The 18,602-nt window shown below is 42.4% G+C and overlaps 1 protein-coding gene across 2 annotated transcripts in view; it reads left to right on the forward strand.

The window, feature by feature from the left end:
* Positions 1-9,847, forward strand: part of LOC112247247 (protocadherin-7-like) — a 251,672-nt gene extending 241,825 nt beyond the window's left edge. For both annotated transcript variants that reach the window (XM_042298463.1, XM_042298464.1), the window contains exon 3: positions 5,059-9,847. In XM_042298463.1, coding sequence (XP_042154397.1) covers positions 5,059-5,534 — 476 coding nt within the window. In that variant the 3' untranslated portion in view covers positions 5,535-9,847. The remainder of the gene's footprint in view (positions 1-5,058) is intronic.
* The last annotated feature ends 8,755 nt before the right edge of the window (positions 9,848-18,602 follow it).

Genomic DNA, 18,602 nt, shown 5'->3' on the forward strand with positions numbered 1-18,602 from the left:
TATGGCGTTCTGGAGCTCTAAGGTTATGGCGACGCTTTGACCATGGAAAGTGAACCAGATGTTTTGTTTTTTTATGGGAGTTGGTGTCAGGACAAAAACCACCCTGCTCTTTATACACCTACTAAATGTTGTGTAGAGAGTACGCTCTTCCTACTTCCTTCCTATAGACAGTTTTTCATGAATTGCGTATGCTTAAATTAGTTGTGTTGTACAGTACCATCATTTTGTCCCTGTGCCCAACATTATGGCCTTCTTCCTGAGTAGGCTGTTACAATTTCTTCTCTCTAAAAGGCTGACTCATATACTCTCATGCTGTGGCAACCTTACCCTTCCAATGACCTTTGTCTAAAAATAAATGTTCCCTAGCACAATGTGATTATAAATAAAATGAAACCCCAACAGGGAAATGTTTTTCTTAAATAAAAAAAGATAAACTTTAAATTAAAAATCCAATTAGATAATTTTTCATGTAACTGGGAGGGCCACACGAAACACAGTGTCGCACACGTCCTCTGCAGTCACTAATAAGAGCAAAGAAAAAGGTGAAATAAAATATCCTGTTTAAGAAATTTGGATCACATTGTTTTAAGTGCTTTTTTGACGATTTTGGCTCCCGACGACGAGTATGATTTAAGTGTTTTTAATACAGGCATGTCAATGGATAGCCCTGTCCCTAGGGGCTTTCAAAATGGTGGACAGCGAGGAGGAAATGGTCCTTTACTACATAGAGGAGCTCTCTCTCTCTCTCTCTCTCTCTCTCTCTCTCTCTATCTCTCTCTCTCTGTCTCTCTCTCTCTGTCTCTCTGTCTCTCTCTCTCCCTCTCTCTCTCCCTCTCTCTGTCTCTGTCTCTGTCTCTCTCTCTGTCTCTCTCTCTCTCTCTCTCTCCCTCTCTCTCTCTCTCTGTCTCTCTCTCTCTGTCTCTCTGTCTCTCCCTCTCTCTCTCTCTCTCTCTCTCTCTGTCTCTCTGTCTCGGTCTCTCTCTCTCTCTCTCTCTCTCTCTCTCTCTCTCTCTCTCTCTCTCTCTCTGTCTCTCTCTCTCTCTCTCTGGCTTTGATCTTCTGGCCTAATTCATTATCACAGTGTGAAACCTCTTCAAATTTAGCTGGGCTCCAGAGTCAATGGACCGTGCTGCTACTGAGCAATGAGCTTATCTCTGCTCTTACCGAAAACACTCTCTTTCTTCATGAAATATCCATATTTGTACTTTATTATATTACAGTATACTAAGTCATCCCATCTTGTACTTTTATCATCGTTGTTGTATTTCGAGTGATGCAAGTCAAATAGAAGCGTGTTGGAAAGGCTTGTCATCACAACAGCAGTAATCTGACAAAGGTACTTTGTTTTTACTAAACCTTTATTTATCGAGACAAGCCAGTTAAAGATCAAATTATTATTTACAATGATGGCCTTATGGGGAACAGTAGGTTAACTTCCTTGTTCAGGGACAGAACGACAGATTCTTTACCTTGTCAGTTCGGGGATTTGATCCAGCAACACTTTTGGGTACTGGGCCAACGCTCTAACCACTAGGCTACCTGCCACCCCAACTTAACCCCCCACCCCACCCCACAACAACAACAGATGTATGTGTGTCTTTCAGAAAGTTTGGATTAAAAGTGGAAGTCACGTTTCAATTGGACCTTGTGAGTCATCTTAATTGGACCAATAGAGTCATCTTAATCTTAGCCGTAGACTCTTAATCGTTATTAGCACCTGATGCTGTTGATATTAACGCACTAGGCAGCTGTTTTCCCTGTGAGAAACATCACTTGTAGATGGTTAAATATAATACACTCTTTCCTCTGAGATGACTGAGTACTGTAGCTCATGTAGAAGGCAGCCTAGCCCTGTGTGGAGGCCCACCTCTCTCTCTCAAGGCAGTGGAGATGTTGCAGGTTGGACTGAGCAGGGCGAGAGGTGCTGAGAGGCTGATTGGGGGCGAATAGTCTGGTGATCAGATGAGGCCCGGGCAAATCCGGGAGAGCCGCTGTCGCAGTGCTTTGTGGGTAGCAGCTCAAGACTACAACCTTGATGGCTCAGCTGTAAGCCAGGCTGAGATGCAAGAGCCAATCAAGGCAATTCATCCAAGGAAAGATGGCTCTTTGCTCAGACAGATATTTGATCTCTGATTGTATCTACTTGAATGCTCAACCATCAAGAGCCACTTTGGAGAGAAAAGGAGATGTCTTTTTCTTCATTTCTTTCTTCTTCTTTGCCTTCTTCCATCCATTCTACATGTGTTACCATTTCCCTGTGATCGGTTGGCATGTTAACAATCAACTGCGGTTGCCATGACTTCATTCTCTTTGTTTCGTGCATTTTTTTTGGCTTGAAATGTATATTTTTTTTCTGGGTCACAAATGCCATGGAAAATCCACCAAATGTCTTGAATATGTTTTCAAATATTGTCTAGGCTTACATACACTTACATATACCCACTTCTCGCCGACTGCATATGGATTTGTAATGACCCATGGCTACTTAGATTTATTGAGGTGGTTTGTAGTATTGTGATTTGCATTTCTGTGGTGAATAGGCAAGGGACTCAGAAACAGAACAGCGGAATGGCACTCATGATGCATTTGATTTAAGATGTAGCTTTGAAAATGTAAATAGAATAAGAAGCATCCCAATCAACAGAGTTGTAATTGCTCTCCTGCTCTGTCCCTCTCTATCTTTTGTCTATCTATATTAGGGTTGCAAAGATACTGGTAATTTTACCAAAGTTACGGGAATCTTCAGTATTTTTTTTTAATTAACAGAAAATCTACGTCAATCTATCGTAACTTTTGTAGTTTATACTTGAATGACGTTTTTATTTTTTTACTATTCATATCTAGTATTATTTTTAGGATAAGGTTTTACAGCTTTGTCGGTTGATTTTTTTATTTGGAAAATATAAATTATATTTTTAATTACAGACACTTATAATCTGAAGTACCCAAAAGGGCCACTAGATGTCTCGTGATATATTTTATATATTTAACTAGGCAAGTCAGTTAATGACAAATTCGTATTTATAATGACAGCCTTCTGAGGAACAGTGGGTTAACTGCCTTGTTCGAGGGCAGAATGACAGATTTTTTACTTTGTCAGCTCAGGGATTCGATCCAACAACCTTTTAAGGTACCTGCAATCCTTGAAACAAACAACAATTCCGGTAGTTTACTGGTAAACTTCAAAGTTTCCAGTAAATGACCCTCCCTTTGCAACCCTAATCTCTATCCAGTCTTGTCTTAGAGCATGTTTATCTCCAGTCCAAATTAGACATGTTTCTACACATATCTTTGATTAGTTTCATTGATACCTTGTTTTATATTGAATTGCAGTCTAATTCAATGCAGTGGAGAATTTCTCATACTGTATATTATTTCCAAAATACCTACAATGCCAAGCACAACCAGTGATTCTATTCTATTCTTCTTTTACAGGAGATAAAGAGCATTAAACGTAAGCCATGGGTAACATTTTCTAAAGCCAGGGCAGCATGCTTTCTGCACTCTACCTCTCCTTGCTTGTTAATCTCATACATCACATCTTTCTAGCCATTGGCAGACCTCATCTAACATGGCATCTATACTGAGTGTACAAAACATTTAGCTCATGTCATGACATGGACTGACCAGGTTGAAGGTTAAGATCCCTTATTGTCGTCACTTGTTAACTCCTCTTCAATCAGTGTAGATGAAGGATTTTTAAAAGGATTTTAGAAGGATTTTTAAGCCTTGAGACAATTGAGACATGGATGATGTATGTCTGCCATTCAGAGGGTGAATGGGCAAGACAAAGGATGCATGTGCCTTTGAACGGGATATGGTAGTAGGTGCCAGGTTTGTAGGTGCAAGAATAGTCAACCACCCAAAGGACATCCAGCCAACTTGACACAACTGTAGGAAGCATTGAAGTCAACATGGACCAGCATCCCTGTGGAACGCTTTCGACACCTTGTAGAGTCCATACCCCCGATGGATTGAGGCTGTTCTGAGAGCAGAATGGGTTGCAACTCAATATTAGGAAGGTGTTCCTAAAGTTTGGTAACCTCAGTGCATGTCACGATGCCACTGGCAACTTTGAACGTCAACTTATAGCTTTACATCTGAGCTGTACATCTGTTTCGACTCATAAGATACACAGTTATCGTAGACATCTTATCTGTGGATCGTCTGATCTGGTTTACTAAGTAAACAATACCACAGGTATGGTGACCAGCTGCAGCAGCAGTCGCGGTAGTAGTGACCCTACTGATGGTGCGTCTTGTACATCCGTTGCAGTGCTAGTTTTTAGTGTTGTGTTTAATGCATACAACGCTTCTTTCAAAACAAATAACACCGTAGTTAATCTTCGCTTTCCTTTATCTGCCTGGAAATTGGTTAAGGTCCTTAGCAGAGGATTTTAGAGGAGACTAGGTGATTGACGAGTAGATTACTTGGTTCAGACAGTGACTACGTTGTGTCTGTAGAAAATACTTTGGCTTATCTAGAGCTTGATATCACAGTCTCTCTCACATCCTGCAGTACAGCAGTCTACTCACACATACAGAGTAGATAGCATTGCAAAACGCCACATTTTAAAGTCTGACTTTATTTCAGCTACGGTTCATGTCACTTTTGTTTCAGTTTGAGGTGTTGTCGATGTTCGGTGTAGTGTTGTTGTTGTTGTTGTTGTTGTTGTTGTTTTTGTTGTTTTTTTGTTGTTTTTTTAACGTGTATTTTTTTTGTTTGTTTTGGTCATGTGGTGTGTGTTCTGCATGAAACCAAAATCAATTTTAGCAATTCAATCTGAATACATCTGTCAGTGATACAATTCCAATGATAGAACACATTGAGATGTGATAATAACAGTGTTCATGAGAAAATGTACAGACTCATGCAGCTAAGGGAAGAAAAATAAACTTCCTGTTAACAAATTTCTTGCGACCACAACCCTCAACAAAGTGGCAGGAATTGTCAGTGTGAAAGACTCAGCTTTTCTATTAATTATATATTTGTCCCACTTTGGGGAAACAGAACACTTTCACTAACGAACCTTCTCTATTTTCCTTCTCTACCCTCCAGACACCCGGACCTTGCCTGACGTAGCCATGACAGGCAAGTGCACCCGGGAATGTGACGAGTACGGCCACTCGGACTCCTGCTGGATGCCTGTGCGCACGTCGCCCGAGCGACGGCCCAAGACGACCACCACCCAACAACCAAAGCTTTCCACCTTCATGACCAGTGGCGGTAGTGGCAGCAACCCTCCCGAGCAGCAACAACATCCTGGCAGCCAGGAAGCCCTGGTCGCCATGGCCAACGGAGACCCCTCCTCTCACGTGATGCTGGGCAACGACCGCAACCGCAACTTGCTCAATAAGAAGATGGCCACCTCCTCGTCCTCCTACGAAGCTTTCGGCTCGCCCAGCTTCAGCCCGCCGGGGGTCGAGGAGGGGGTGGTGGTGGGTCATCCCATCGAGGAGATCCCCCTGGCCCCCACCGGGGAATACAAACCCTCATCCTGTGGCACGCTCACCCGCCGGGAGGTCTACCTGTGAGGGGGGGCGGTGGAGCTAGCGCCACGGTATGCATGGTTCTAACAACAACAACAACAACTATAGTAGGCAACCACGACGACAACAACTGAAGACACTTTTTGCTGTACCAGACCGACCTTAACTGAGCAGGAAAGGTCCAAGGATAACCCCTCTCCTAGACAACAACAAACATCAAAAACAACAACGTGAAACAATGCTAAAATCAACGTGGATACAAAAATAATCCCTTTTTGTAATTCAGATTCTGACCTTATCTTGCAAGAGGAAGAGGAGAATGGGGCTATTGGTGGGACTTGAAGCGAGACATTGGATAACTGCTGCCGGCCGGCGAGTCGGGCCAATGGGAACATTACTGCTGCCTGATGATCACCACTGTACAATTACCAACTCATTTTCATAAAACATGCATGCATTATCTCTCCCTGACCCCACCTCCCAAAGACTGTACTGTACAAAAAGAGGACCTTCATTTTCCCCCCCCCCATCGTTTTCTATAACTTGAGTGTGACAATGAAACGTGTGACAGAGGACCGATGTCATGCCTTTTGGGGACTTAGTGGCACTCCCACCCTGATGCAAATGTCATATACATTCAATAATGTGTCACGTAACACATGTCACGTGTCATGACCCCCCCCACCCTGTGCTACTTAAGTTGCGTTCCTCCAAAACACAACCAAACAACAACAGACTGTGAAAGCTACTAGCATGGCATCATAGATCATAACATTTGGGAAAGACTAAGCTTTAACTTTCTGTCCTGTGGATAAGACGGTGCATATCGCCTCATTCGTGGCAGAATATCATTGACAAATGGAGGAGTCAATACGGTTGGCAATGTCCTAGCCATAGGAGTACATGAAACACACAATGTACGATGAACTGATGTCCAAGTATGCTTATTTATGAGTGTGCTCACTTTGTCTCTCTCATAGACACCAACACAAGTGTACGTTGTACATATACATCGATTCAGACCCTTTGACCTTTAAAGCTCACTTGTCTCTCTACCTTACTCTGCCTCTCTTTCTCTGTCTTTGGATGGCCTGAGAGTTGAAGACTAAACCGCCCTTCCAGATGTAATTTTCTATCTAGAGCCAATCTGAATTGGTTGTCGTTCTTTGCTTGAATTGCGTAATATGTGTACGTGGTTGTGCATACTGTATCACCCCCGGAAAATATTGATTCCTATTCAGATGAAAGTTATAAAGCTGATTATGGTTATTCTCTTGCCCACACAGACAAGCAGACACAAATCAACACACACAGCTAACATGTCATGGTTACACTTTAGGTGAGTTAGTTGAGGGGAAGTGCTGGGTATGTCAGAGTGAACATGACAGGGTAGGTTGAGCTGAACCAGAACAGGGATGTGGTGAGGTTTTGCCGTGACATTTATTTTGTGTTAGCGTGTGTGCTAGATTGAACAGTACATGCCATATGGTACATAACACTGACACGAACACACTATCTATCGTATAATAGTAAGCATAGACATACACTCTAAGTCCATGTCCACCTTCCCCATAAATGGAGATGTCACTAATGGCGGAAGTAGATTTTCATATTGACACAGACAGGCATCTTTTTGAGCAAGAATGTAAGAATCTGCTCAATGAAGTACAATCAAAAATACCTGCTGATGTACAGTCAGAAAAAGGGGTGTGAAAATACAATGGTTTAACATTGTACCTTACAAGTTAGTATGAACGAGAAACCAAAACGTAGGGAATACAAAATTGGCATATGGATTCATCATTTATCAGAGTAACTACAATACCACCTAGAATTAGCTTTGGGTAGTTATGTTGCTTTAAATACACACGTGTAAATGCATAGTGAGAGTACGGGCTGAATTGAACAAGGGCACAACATGTAGGAGAATATCTGTTGTAGTTTGGACTGACACAACCATATGCACACACACACACACACACACACACACATAATATGAAGACATTGTGCCTCCTTACCCATCGCAAGTTGTGTTTTTCTACCGGTACTGTAAGTAGGCACAAGGTCTTGCCGCCATAACGGAGAAAAATGAATTTCAGATGCAATGGAAACCCTTGTATATGTTAGCTAACCCTTTGGTTCAAAACAACTGCTATTTGGCAGTCCACCAATCTGTAGTCTGTAAGTACTACTTGTCGTTCGAAGAAACGCTCCTATGCTTATAAACTGTATACATAAATATGTACTTTTTACTGCATGTTTAAAAGGAATTTACTTCACTTAATGAGGAGAATTAAATGTCAAAGAAAAATGTACAAAAAAAAAATCCTTAACCGGTGAACATGGAGGTCCATCTTGTTGCTTGCTTTGGTTTTACCTAACAGACATTAGCCATGTAGTACGATTAATAAGTATATCGATTTGAAGAGGAAGAAATGTATGTTTATTTAGCATATTTCTTTCATGTTCCATCATATTTTGTTGATTGTTGGTTTTGTTTTGTTCCTTTCAGACACATTTTCACAGCGTTCCCCAATTCCATTGAACAGTTAACCCTACAGTTAACCCTACAGTTAACCCTACAGTTAACCCTACAGTAAACCCTACAGTTAACCCTACAGTTAACCCTACAGTAAACCCTACAGTTAACCCTACAGTAAACCCTAAAGTTAACCCTACAGTAAACCCTACAGTTAACCCTACAGTAAACCCTACAGTTAACCCTACAGTAAACCCTACAGTTAACCCTACAGTTAACCCTACAGTAAACCCTACAGTTAACCCTACAGTTAACCCTACAGTAAACCCTACAGTTAACCCTACAGTAAACCCTACAGTAAACCCTACAGTTAACCCTACAGTAAACCCTACAGTTAACCCTACAGTAAACCCTACAGTAAACCCTACAGTAAACCCTACAGTGATAACAGAGATTCAGTTGAAGTAGTCCTACCCTACAGTAAACCCTACAGTTAACCCTACAGTAAACCCTACAGTGATAACAGAGATTCAGTTGAGGTAGTCCTACCCTACAGTGATAACAGAGATTCAGTTGAGGTAGTCCTACCCTATACTGCGTCCTCACCTGGAAAAGTCTGACCTACATAATACAGTGAGACGATTCACAACTCTCTACCGGCGCGGCATTTACATTTCATTTATCCCTCTTTTTTTTTGTATTTGATATACAATAACAATCAGAATATTGGAAATGATCATCATTATGCATTTTATTAGTTTTTTTTTCTTATATTTTCTGGTGCAACTTTGTATATTTAGAGCTTCTGTAAAAAAAAAAAAAAAAAAAAAGTAAAAAAAAAAAAAAAAAATGTAGAGTGAATGCAAAATATGCAATTGTGCCTTTTTATACCGATTGGTATGATTCAATGTTGGTTTGGAATGGTACAAAACCAATTATGCTGACATGCTTTCTAAAAGTAGTGGGGATGATATTATAGTCCAATTTTAAATACCTCCTGAGGAACTTGTGCGATCGAGGAACGATCCAGTTACTTTCTGTCTTCTCGGGATGTGACCAGTCAAATGTTTGTAAGCCTGTTGACACAGTGTGGTACAATGATGTGGAGTGGCTATTGGATGGGTCTCAACGTGGAATGTTCAAGGTATTAATATCCATTCCTAGCATAGTGTACTTTCATAACCAAATGACTACTTTTTGTACTGCTTAATACTAGTAATAATGATGACGTAATGGAAAAATTATTATTCTATTGCTACAGTGTTCTGCTGATGTACATATTCAGTGCGACAACCTTATGTGCATGAAACAACTCTCCTGGATTGAACATATTGAGTGTAGTAGAAGAAACGCTTGGAGACATTTGACAGTTCAGGACGCGAGGAAGCCGATAAATGCTAAATGCAGAGGTTGGAAAAGTGAGGAGTAAAAAAAAAAAAAAAATGCTGCAAGGTCGAGATGCTGACAGAATGCACACCTCAGGACGTAAATAACCCCTAAAATACATTTACAACACATGCAATACAAACAAAAACTCAACACATACACACATTTTTACAAAGCATGGTGCGTTACAACACTGGAAACAAGAAAGAAGTTGTATAGTGGGTTCTCGTTGTGTTATACTTTCAGTGAACATAAAGGAAATTGCATGTCTGTGTTTCTAGAAAGACTGAGAAATTTCTATATAGTGTTATAATAAGCTTTTTTGGTTGTCAAAAAATGCAATTCTTTACTCAAACATTCAATAGGCTACTTGTGCTTACTTCTAAATGTACAATATTATCCGATAGAAAAGAAACAGGGACAATATCAAATGGGTCCTTCCTTGACCTGGTAATCCACAGATGACGGTCAAGTTTGGTTTTTAGAAGAAAAACGGAATAAAATGTGTCATATTTTTGCTACCTGAGGTGTATGTTTAGTCAGATCTCTCTCTCCTATTCGTTGTTGAGCATTCACAGTCTGTGATGAGATTTGTGATATTAACCATAAACTATTTGTCCTGCGACTTGGATGTTGATATAGAAATTGAGTAAACAGTTTATCCTTGTTTAATTAAGTATGAGTCACTATGCACGCAGCTTAGCTGAACATGGCAAAATGTATTGGACGCAAGTCAACTTCTATTTATGTAATATTTTACATCATTTAATTTGCTTTTGTACAGGTTTCTGTAAATAAATTGCTTGTAATTTTTGTCTCTGCAGAAATTAAAATATAACATGGTAAAACAAACATTTTCCTAACTCCTTTATTGATTTGAGTTAGTTGTATGCGGCTGGATATTGCCAGTGACCTCACAATACGATATTATCACGATACACAAAGTTGATACGATAGGTTTCGCGATTCTCACTATTCTCTCATTCTATACTTTTTGCGATTTGACACTGTGATTTTATTGCGATTCGATGTTCCAAACATATTGTTCACAATATGTCTGCTGCAGAGGGACAAGAGAGAGCCATGAGAAAACATATTTGATCAGTCATAGAAATGAAAGTTCTGAAAACAATTTGGCTCCCTAGATGGAGAAACGCTAGGAAGTTTTGGTGTGGAGTTTTGGGGCAGGTACAGCTAACTAGCACTAAAATGATATTGTGATTGTGTCAAAACTACATGATATATCAGCAAAAATAATATCCCGATATGTACTGTAGCGATTTTCCCCCATCGCTATGTCTTCACACAAGCCATTAATCAACCACTACAGATATTGACATTTATATTATTTTCAATGTGTTTCTTTCTTCTCCAAAACCCCACAGTGGACTACCGCTGCTTCTACCAACACACACTGTACCTGACCACCACTCTACTAGTGTCCTGTTACCTCATCACCACCACTGCTTCTACACACCACACACACTGTACCTGACCACCACTCTACTAGTGTCCTGTTACCTCATCACCACCACTGCTTCCTCATCACCACCACTGCTTCTACCAACACACACTGTACCTGACCACCACTCTACTAGTGTCCTGTTACCCCATCACCACCACTGCTTCTACCAACACACACTGTACCTGACCACCACTCTACTAGTGTCCTGTTACCCCATCACCACCACTCTACTAGTGTCCTGTTACCTCATCACCACCACTATACTAGTGTCCTGTTACCCCATCACCACCACTCTACTAGTGTCCTGTTACCCCATCACCACCACTATACTAGTGTCCTGTTACCCCATCACCACCACTCTACTAGTGTCCTGTTACCCCATCACCACCACTCTACTAGTGTCCTGTTACACCATCACCACCACTCTACTAGTGTCCTGTTACACCATCACCACCACTCTACTAGTGTCCTGTTACCTCATCACCACCACTCTACTAGTGTCCTGTTACCTCATCACCACCACTATACTAGTGTCCTGTTACCCCATCACCACCACTGTTCCTACCAACACACACTGTACCTGACCACCACTCTACTAGTGTCCTGTTACCCCATCACCACCACTCTACTAGTGTCCTGTTACACCATCACCACCACTCTACTAGTGTCCTGTTACACCATCACCACCACTCTACTAGTGTCCTGTTACCCCATCACCACCACTCTACTAGTGTCCTGTTACCTCATCACCACCACTCTACTAGTGTCCTGTTACCTCATCACCACCACTATACTAGTGTCCTGTTACCTCATCACCACCACTCTACTAGTGTCCTGTTACCCCATCACCACCACTCTACTAGTGTCCTGTTACACCATCACCACCACTCTACTAGTGTCCTGTTACACCATCACCACCACTCTACTAGTGTCCTGTTACCCCATCACCACCACTCTACTAGTGTCCTGTTACCTCATCACCACCACTCTACTAGTGTCCTGTTACCTCATCACCACCACTATACTAGTGTCCTGTTACCTCATCACCACCACTCTACTAGTGTCCTGTTACACCATCACCACCACTCTACTAGTGTCCTGTTACCCCATCACCACCACTCTACTAGTGTCCTGTTACCTCATCACCACCACTCTACTAGTGTCCTGTTACCCCATCACCACCACTATACTAGTGTCCTGTTACCCCATCACCACCACTCTACTAGTGTCCTGTTACCTCATCACCACCACTCTACTAGTGTCCTGTTACCTCATCACCACCACTCTACTAGTGTCCTGTTACCTCATCACCACCACTATACTAGTGTCCTGTTACCTCATCACCACCACTATACTAGTGTCCTGTTACCCCATCACCACCACTATACTAGTGTCCTGTTACCTCATCACCACCACTCTACTAGTGTCCTGTTACACCATCACCACCACTCTACTAGTGTCCTGTTACCCCATCACCACCACTCTACTAGTGTCCTGTTACCTCATCACCACCACTCTACTAGTGTCCTGTTACCTCATCACCACCACTATACTAGTGTCCTGTTACCTCATCACCACCACTCTACTAGTGTCCTGTTACCTCATCACCACCACTCTACTAGTGTCCTGTTACACCATCACCACCACTATACTAGTGTCCTGTTACCCCAACAACACTACTATACTAGTGTCCTGTTACACCATCACCACCACTATACTAGTGTCCTGTTACCCCATCACCACCACTCTACTAGTGTCCTGTTACCCCATCACCACCACTCTACTAGTGTCCTGTTACCTCATCACCACCACTCTACTAGTGTCCTGTTACCCCATCACCACCACTATACTAGTGTCCTGTTACCCCATCACCACCACTCTACTAGTGTCCTGTTACACCATCACCACCACTATACTAGTGTCCTGTTACCCCATCACCACCACTATGCTAGTGTCCTGTTACCCCATCACCACCACTATACTAGTGTCCTGTTACCCCATCACCACCACTCTACTAGTGTCCTGTTACCTCATCACCACCACTCTACTAGTGTCCTGTTACCTCATCACCACCACTATACTAGTGTCCTGTTACCCCATCACCACCACTATACTAGTGTCCTGTTACCTCATCACCACCACTCTACTAGTGTCCTGTTACCCCATCACCACCACTCTACTAGTGTCCTGTTACCTCATCACCACCACTATACTAGTGTCCTGTTACCTCATCACCACCACTATACTAGTGTCCTGTTACCCCATCACCACCACTATACTAGTGTCCTGTTACCCCATCACCACCACTATACTAGTGTCCTGTTACCCCATCACCACCACTATACTAGTGTCCTGTTACCCCATCACCACCACTCTACTAGTGTCCTGTTACCTCATCACCACCACTCTACTAGTGTCCTGTTACCACATCACCACCACTCTACTAGTGTCCTGTTACCTCATCACCACCACTATACTAGTGTCCTGTTACACCATCACCACCACTATACTAGTGTCCTGTTACACCATCACCACCACTATACTAGTGTCCTGTTACCCCATCACCACCACTCTACTAGTGTCCTGTTACCTCATCACCACCACTTTACTAGTGTCCTGTTACCTCATCACCACCACTCTACTAGTGTCCTGTTACCACATCACCACCACTATACTAGTGTCCTGTTACACCATCACCACCACTATACTAGTGTCCTGTTACCCCATCACCACCACTGTACAAGTGTCCTGTTACCCCATTAAAATAAAATATAGAAGCAAAATATCCTCAAGGGAAAAATGTAATGTTATGGTAGATTTAAACACTGACAGGGAGCTGTGTGTGTGTGTGTGTGTGTCCATTTGTGTGTATTCCTGCGCCCCTGTGTGTGTGTGGTGTCTTGTACAGGCTGCTAGTGCTATCTTTCCCATACGTCGAGGTGATGTATGAGGCGATTACAGGCCAGGTAATTAGGGATCCACTCTCATCCCCTCTACGCTCTGATTAGCACAACCAACCCACCAAACTCCAGCACCACTAATGGTGTCTTTGTAGAACACTACAATGCATTGTAAAATTACATAGCCAAAGTGAAATCATTTTGATGAACTTTTTCTCTCTCAACTCCCACGGGGATCTTGCACACATACCAGAGAGGTGTGAATAAAAAAATACAAATCTGTTATGTTCAGGGTTTTTTTTATGATCCGAAGGGTTACTCATAGATAGTAATAGTTTTTCTTTGCGTTGTTATGTGTACATCTTCACCCCTTTTCTGATCATTATTTGTCTGTCTAGATTTAATCTAAATCCCTTTTCAAATAATATTTTTTTCACAAAATGTTGTGCTTGTGCTCATATGAATATAGGCCAATTTTTTGGTTTAAATTATGTTGAAATGCTAATTACATTTGTTATACTCGCTGTGTGAAGCATTAGAATTGCCTGACATGGAATAATCAGCTGGAAAATATACATGTTCTATCCTAGGAATGGGAAATTAAGACAAATTAGAATGAATGTGAAAGGTAATTAATGTTGAGGCAATTCATTTCAATGCATTGTTTTGGAAGATTATTTCTATGAATTAAACAGGGATTTGAATGTTAACAAAGTCATGCATAATGTATAGAGTTATAGTTTGCATTTATGGATCACCCCCCCCACAAAAAAAACACAAAAAAACTAAATGTTCACAATCCTGTCAGAAAACTGGTGCACTGATTGTTTCTCAATTTTTTTTTACTGGTGATCAATTAGGGCGGGTGACGTTGGCCTTGGAAGGCAATTTGGTCTGTGAGAGAGAGAGAGTGAGAGAGAGTGAGAGAGAGAGAGAGAGAGAGAGAGAGAGAGACAGAGAGAGAGAGAGAGAGACAGAGAGAGAGAGAGAGAGAGAGAGAGAGAGAGAGAGAGAGAGAGAGAGAGAGAGAGAGAGAGAGAGAGAGAGAGAGAGAGAGAGAGAGAGAGAGAGAGAGAGAGAGAGAGAGAGAGAGAGAGAGAGAGAGAGAGAGAGAGAGAGAGAGAGAGAGAGAGAGAGAGAGAGAGAGAGAGAGAGAGAGAGAGAGTGAGAGAGAGAGAGAGAGAGAGAGAGAGAGAGAGAGAGAGAGAGAGAGAGAGAATGAGAGAGAGAGAGAGAAGAGAGAGAGAGAGAGAGAGAGAGAGAGAGAGAGAGAGAGAGAGAGAGAGAGAGAGAGAGAGAGAGAGAGAGAGAGAGAGAGAGAGAGAGAGAGAGAGAGAGAGAGAGAGAGAGAGAGAGAGAGAGAGAGAGAGAGAGAGAGAGAGAGAGAGAGAGAGAGAGAGAGAGAGAGAGAGAGAGAGAGAGAGAGAGAGAGAGAGAGAGAGAGAGAGAGAGAGAGAGAGAGAGAGAGAGAGAGAGAGAGAGAGAGAGAGAGAGAGAGAGACAGAGAGAGAGAGAGAGAGAGAGAGAGAGAGACAGAGAGAGAGAGAGAGACAGAGAGAGAGAGAGAGAGAGAGAGAGAGAGAGAGAGAGAGAGAGAGAGAGAGAGAGAGAGAGAGACAGAGAGAGAGAGAGAGAGAGAGAGAGAGAGAGAGAGAGAGAGAGAGAGAGAGAGAGAGAGAGAGAGAGAGAGAGAGAGAGAGAGAGAGAGAGAGAGAGAGAGAGAGAGAGAGAGAGAGAGAGAGAGAGAGAGAGAGAGAGAGAGAGAGAGAGAGAGAGAGAGAGAGAGAGAGAGAGAGAGAGAGAGAGAGAGAGAGAGAGAGAGAGAGAGAGAGAGAGAGAGAGAGAGGGAGAGAGAGAGAGAGAGAGAGAGAGAGAGAGAGAGAGAGAGAGAGAGAGAGAGAGAACAAAACAAAGAGAGTCAAAGCCTGAATACGTAAAGCTAATTGATGACATCATTGACCTCACAGTGCAAACTGCGACATTCAGAACTTAATTTCACTCCCATTCAAACCCAATGGAGCAAACTAATGACCCAGAATATTACCAGAAAAATCAATTCAACCATATATTCGCACACACTGTACATATACACCGAGTGTATAAAACACCCTCCTAATATCAAGTCCCCCCCCACCAGGCACCAACTACCATACCCTGTTCAAAGGCACTTCGAAATGTTGTTTTGCCCATTCACCCTCTGAATGACACACACACACACAATCCATGTATCAATTATCTCAAGGATTAAAAATCCTTAGTTAGCCCATCTACTCCCCTTCATCTACAGTGATTGAAGTCAATTTAACAAGTGACATCAATAAGGAATCATAGTTTTCACCTGGTCAGTCTATGTCATGGAAAGAGCTGCTGTCACCTTCGGGAAGTAGTCAGACCCCTTAACTTTTTCCACATTCTGTTATGTTACCACTTTATTCTAACATTGATTAAATTGTTTACACACAATATCCCATAATGAAAAAGCAAAAACATATTTTTAATTTCTTTGCTAATTTATTAAATAATACAAAATAAAAATATCAAATGTACATAATTATTCAGACCCTTTACTCAGTACTTCGTTCAAGCACCTTTGGCAGCAATTACAACCTTGAGTCTTCTTGGGTGGGATGCAACAAACTTGGCACACCTGTATTTGGGGAGTTTCTCTCATTCTTCTCTACAGATCCTCTCAACCTCTGTCAGGTTGGTTGTGGAGTGTTGCTGTAGAGATATTTTCAGGTCTCTCCAGAGATGTTTGATCAGGTTTAAGTCCTGGCTCTGGCTGGGCCACTCAAGGACATTCAGAGACTTGTCCCGAAGCCACTCCTGCGCTGTCTTGGCTGTGTGTTTAGGGTCATCGTCCTGTTGGAAGGTGAACCTTCACCCCAGTCTGAGGTCCTGAGCGTTCTGGATCAGGTTTTCATCAAGGATCTCTCTGTACTTTGCTCTGTTCATCTTTTCCTCAATTCTTACTAGTCTCCCAATACCTGCCACTGAAAAACATCCCCACAGCATGATGCTGCCACCACCGTGCTTCACCATATGGATGGGGCCAGGTTTTCTTCAGACGTGACGCTTGGCATTCAGGCCAAAGAGTTGAATCTTAGTTTAATCAGACCAGAGAACCTTGTTTCTCATGGTCTGAGAGTCCTTTATGTGCCTTTTGGCAAACTCAAAGAGGGCTGTCATGTGTCTTTTACTGAGGAGTGGCTTCTGTCTGACAACTCATCTCCACAGAGGAATGGGCAGCCAGCTCTAGGAAGAGTCTTGGTGTGTCCAAACTTCTTCCATTTAAGATGAACGCCACTGTGTTCTTGGAGACTTTCAATGCTGCAGAAATGTTTTGGTACCTTTACCCAGATCTGTGCCTCGACAAAATCATGTCTCGGAGCTCTACGGACAATTCCCTCAAACTCATGGCTTGGTTTTTGCTCTGTCAACTGTGGACTCCAAACAGGTAGACTCCAATCAATTTGTAGAAGCATCTCAAGGATGATCAATGGAAACAGGACGCACCTGAGCTCAATTTTGAGTCTCATAGCAAAGGTTCTGAATACTTATGTAAGTAAGGTATTTCTGTTTTTTATTTTTCGTAAAAGGGGAATTACATTTTTTTTTTTTTTACTGTTTTTGCTTTGTCATTATGGGGTATTGTGATGTCATACTGGGGTATTGTGTATAGATTGCTGAGTACTTAAAAAACAAAAACTAGAATAAGGCTGTAGCGTAACAAAATGTGGAAAAATTCAAGAGGTCTGAATACTTTCCGTAGACACTGTGTGCCATATATCATACCCTTTAAAAAGCCATTTACAGTCATGCCTGCATTTACATTTGACATAATCAAACAGACTACCCCTGGCATTACAAGAGCCTTGCTCTACCAACTGAGCTACAAAGGACCACAAGAAGGAGATGGTGTCCATTGAGTAACAGTTAGTGCTTTGTAAAATACATAGTTATTTCAAATGTATTTTATCGATGCACTGAGAGATTGAGAGCAAACTGTTATGTGTTCTGGAATGAACAAATAAACAACATCGTAAGAAAACTCCTGCAATAACTTTGATTTAATTGTGATCATATAAATTCTATCAGGGTTTATTTCACTGGCTTATCACACCTCCGAGGATGATGTCATTGTGGCTTCACAGTGAGGACAGACAAACTGGAATGCACTCAAGGGGCAAGTCAAACTCACACTCACCAAATACTCGTCACTCACCGAAAAAACGTCTTACATTCTCAATGGATTAGTGTGTGTGTGCATGTGTGTGTGTGCGTACATCTGTGTGCCTACGTGTGCATGTGTGTGTGTGTGCATACTTGTGTGTGTGTGTGTCTGTGTGCGTGTGTGTGTGTGTGTGTGTGTGTGTGCGTACGTCTGTGTGCGTACGTGTGTTGTGCATTCCTGACACACGAATCTAATGAAAAGGCCAATCCCACCCATCGATAATTTGGCACCTAATCCTACCAGATTTGGGACAGCTCTCGGTGGCATAATGGAGCGGCGGAAAGGGCAGAGGTCAGGTACGACAGGTGTGAGAGATGACAGTCCGGGATGAAGATGACCTGATCACCTAAGGTCACACAGAGGTCACTGATCACATGATCACTGATGACATCTCTCCCACTGGCCCATCCGTTAGCTCAATCAGCCACCATGGTGGAAAGAGGGATTGTGGGAGGGAGTTTTCAGTACAGGGGAGGAGGGAGGGAGTTGTCATTACAGGGGAGGAGGGAGGGAGATCTCAGTACAGGGGAGGAAGGAGGGAGATCTCAGCACAGGGGAGGAGGGAGGGAGCTGTCATTACAGGGGAGGAGGGAGGGAGATCTCATTACAGGGGAGGAGGGAGGGAGCTGTCATTACAGGGGAGGAGGGA

The sequence above is a fragment of the Oncorhynchus tshawytscha genome, linkage group LG15 (assembly GCF_018296145.1).
Source record: "Oncorhynchus tshawytscha isolate Ot180627B linkage group LG15, Otsh_v2.0, whole genome shotgun sequence".
NCBI lineage: Eukaryota > Metazoa > Chordata > Actinopteri > Salmoniformes > Salmonidae > Oncorhynchus > Oncorhynchus tshawytscha.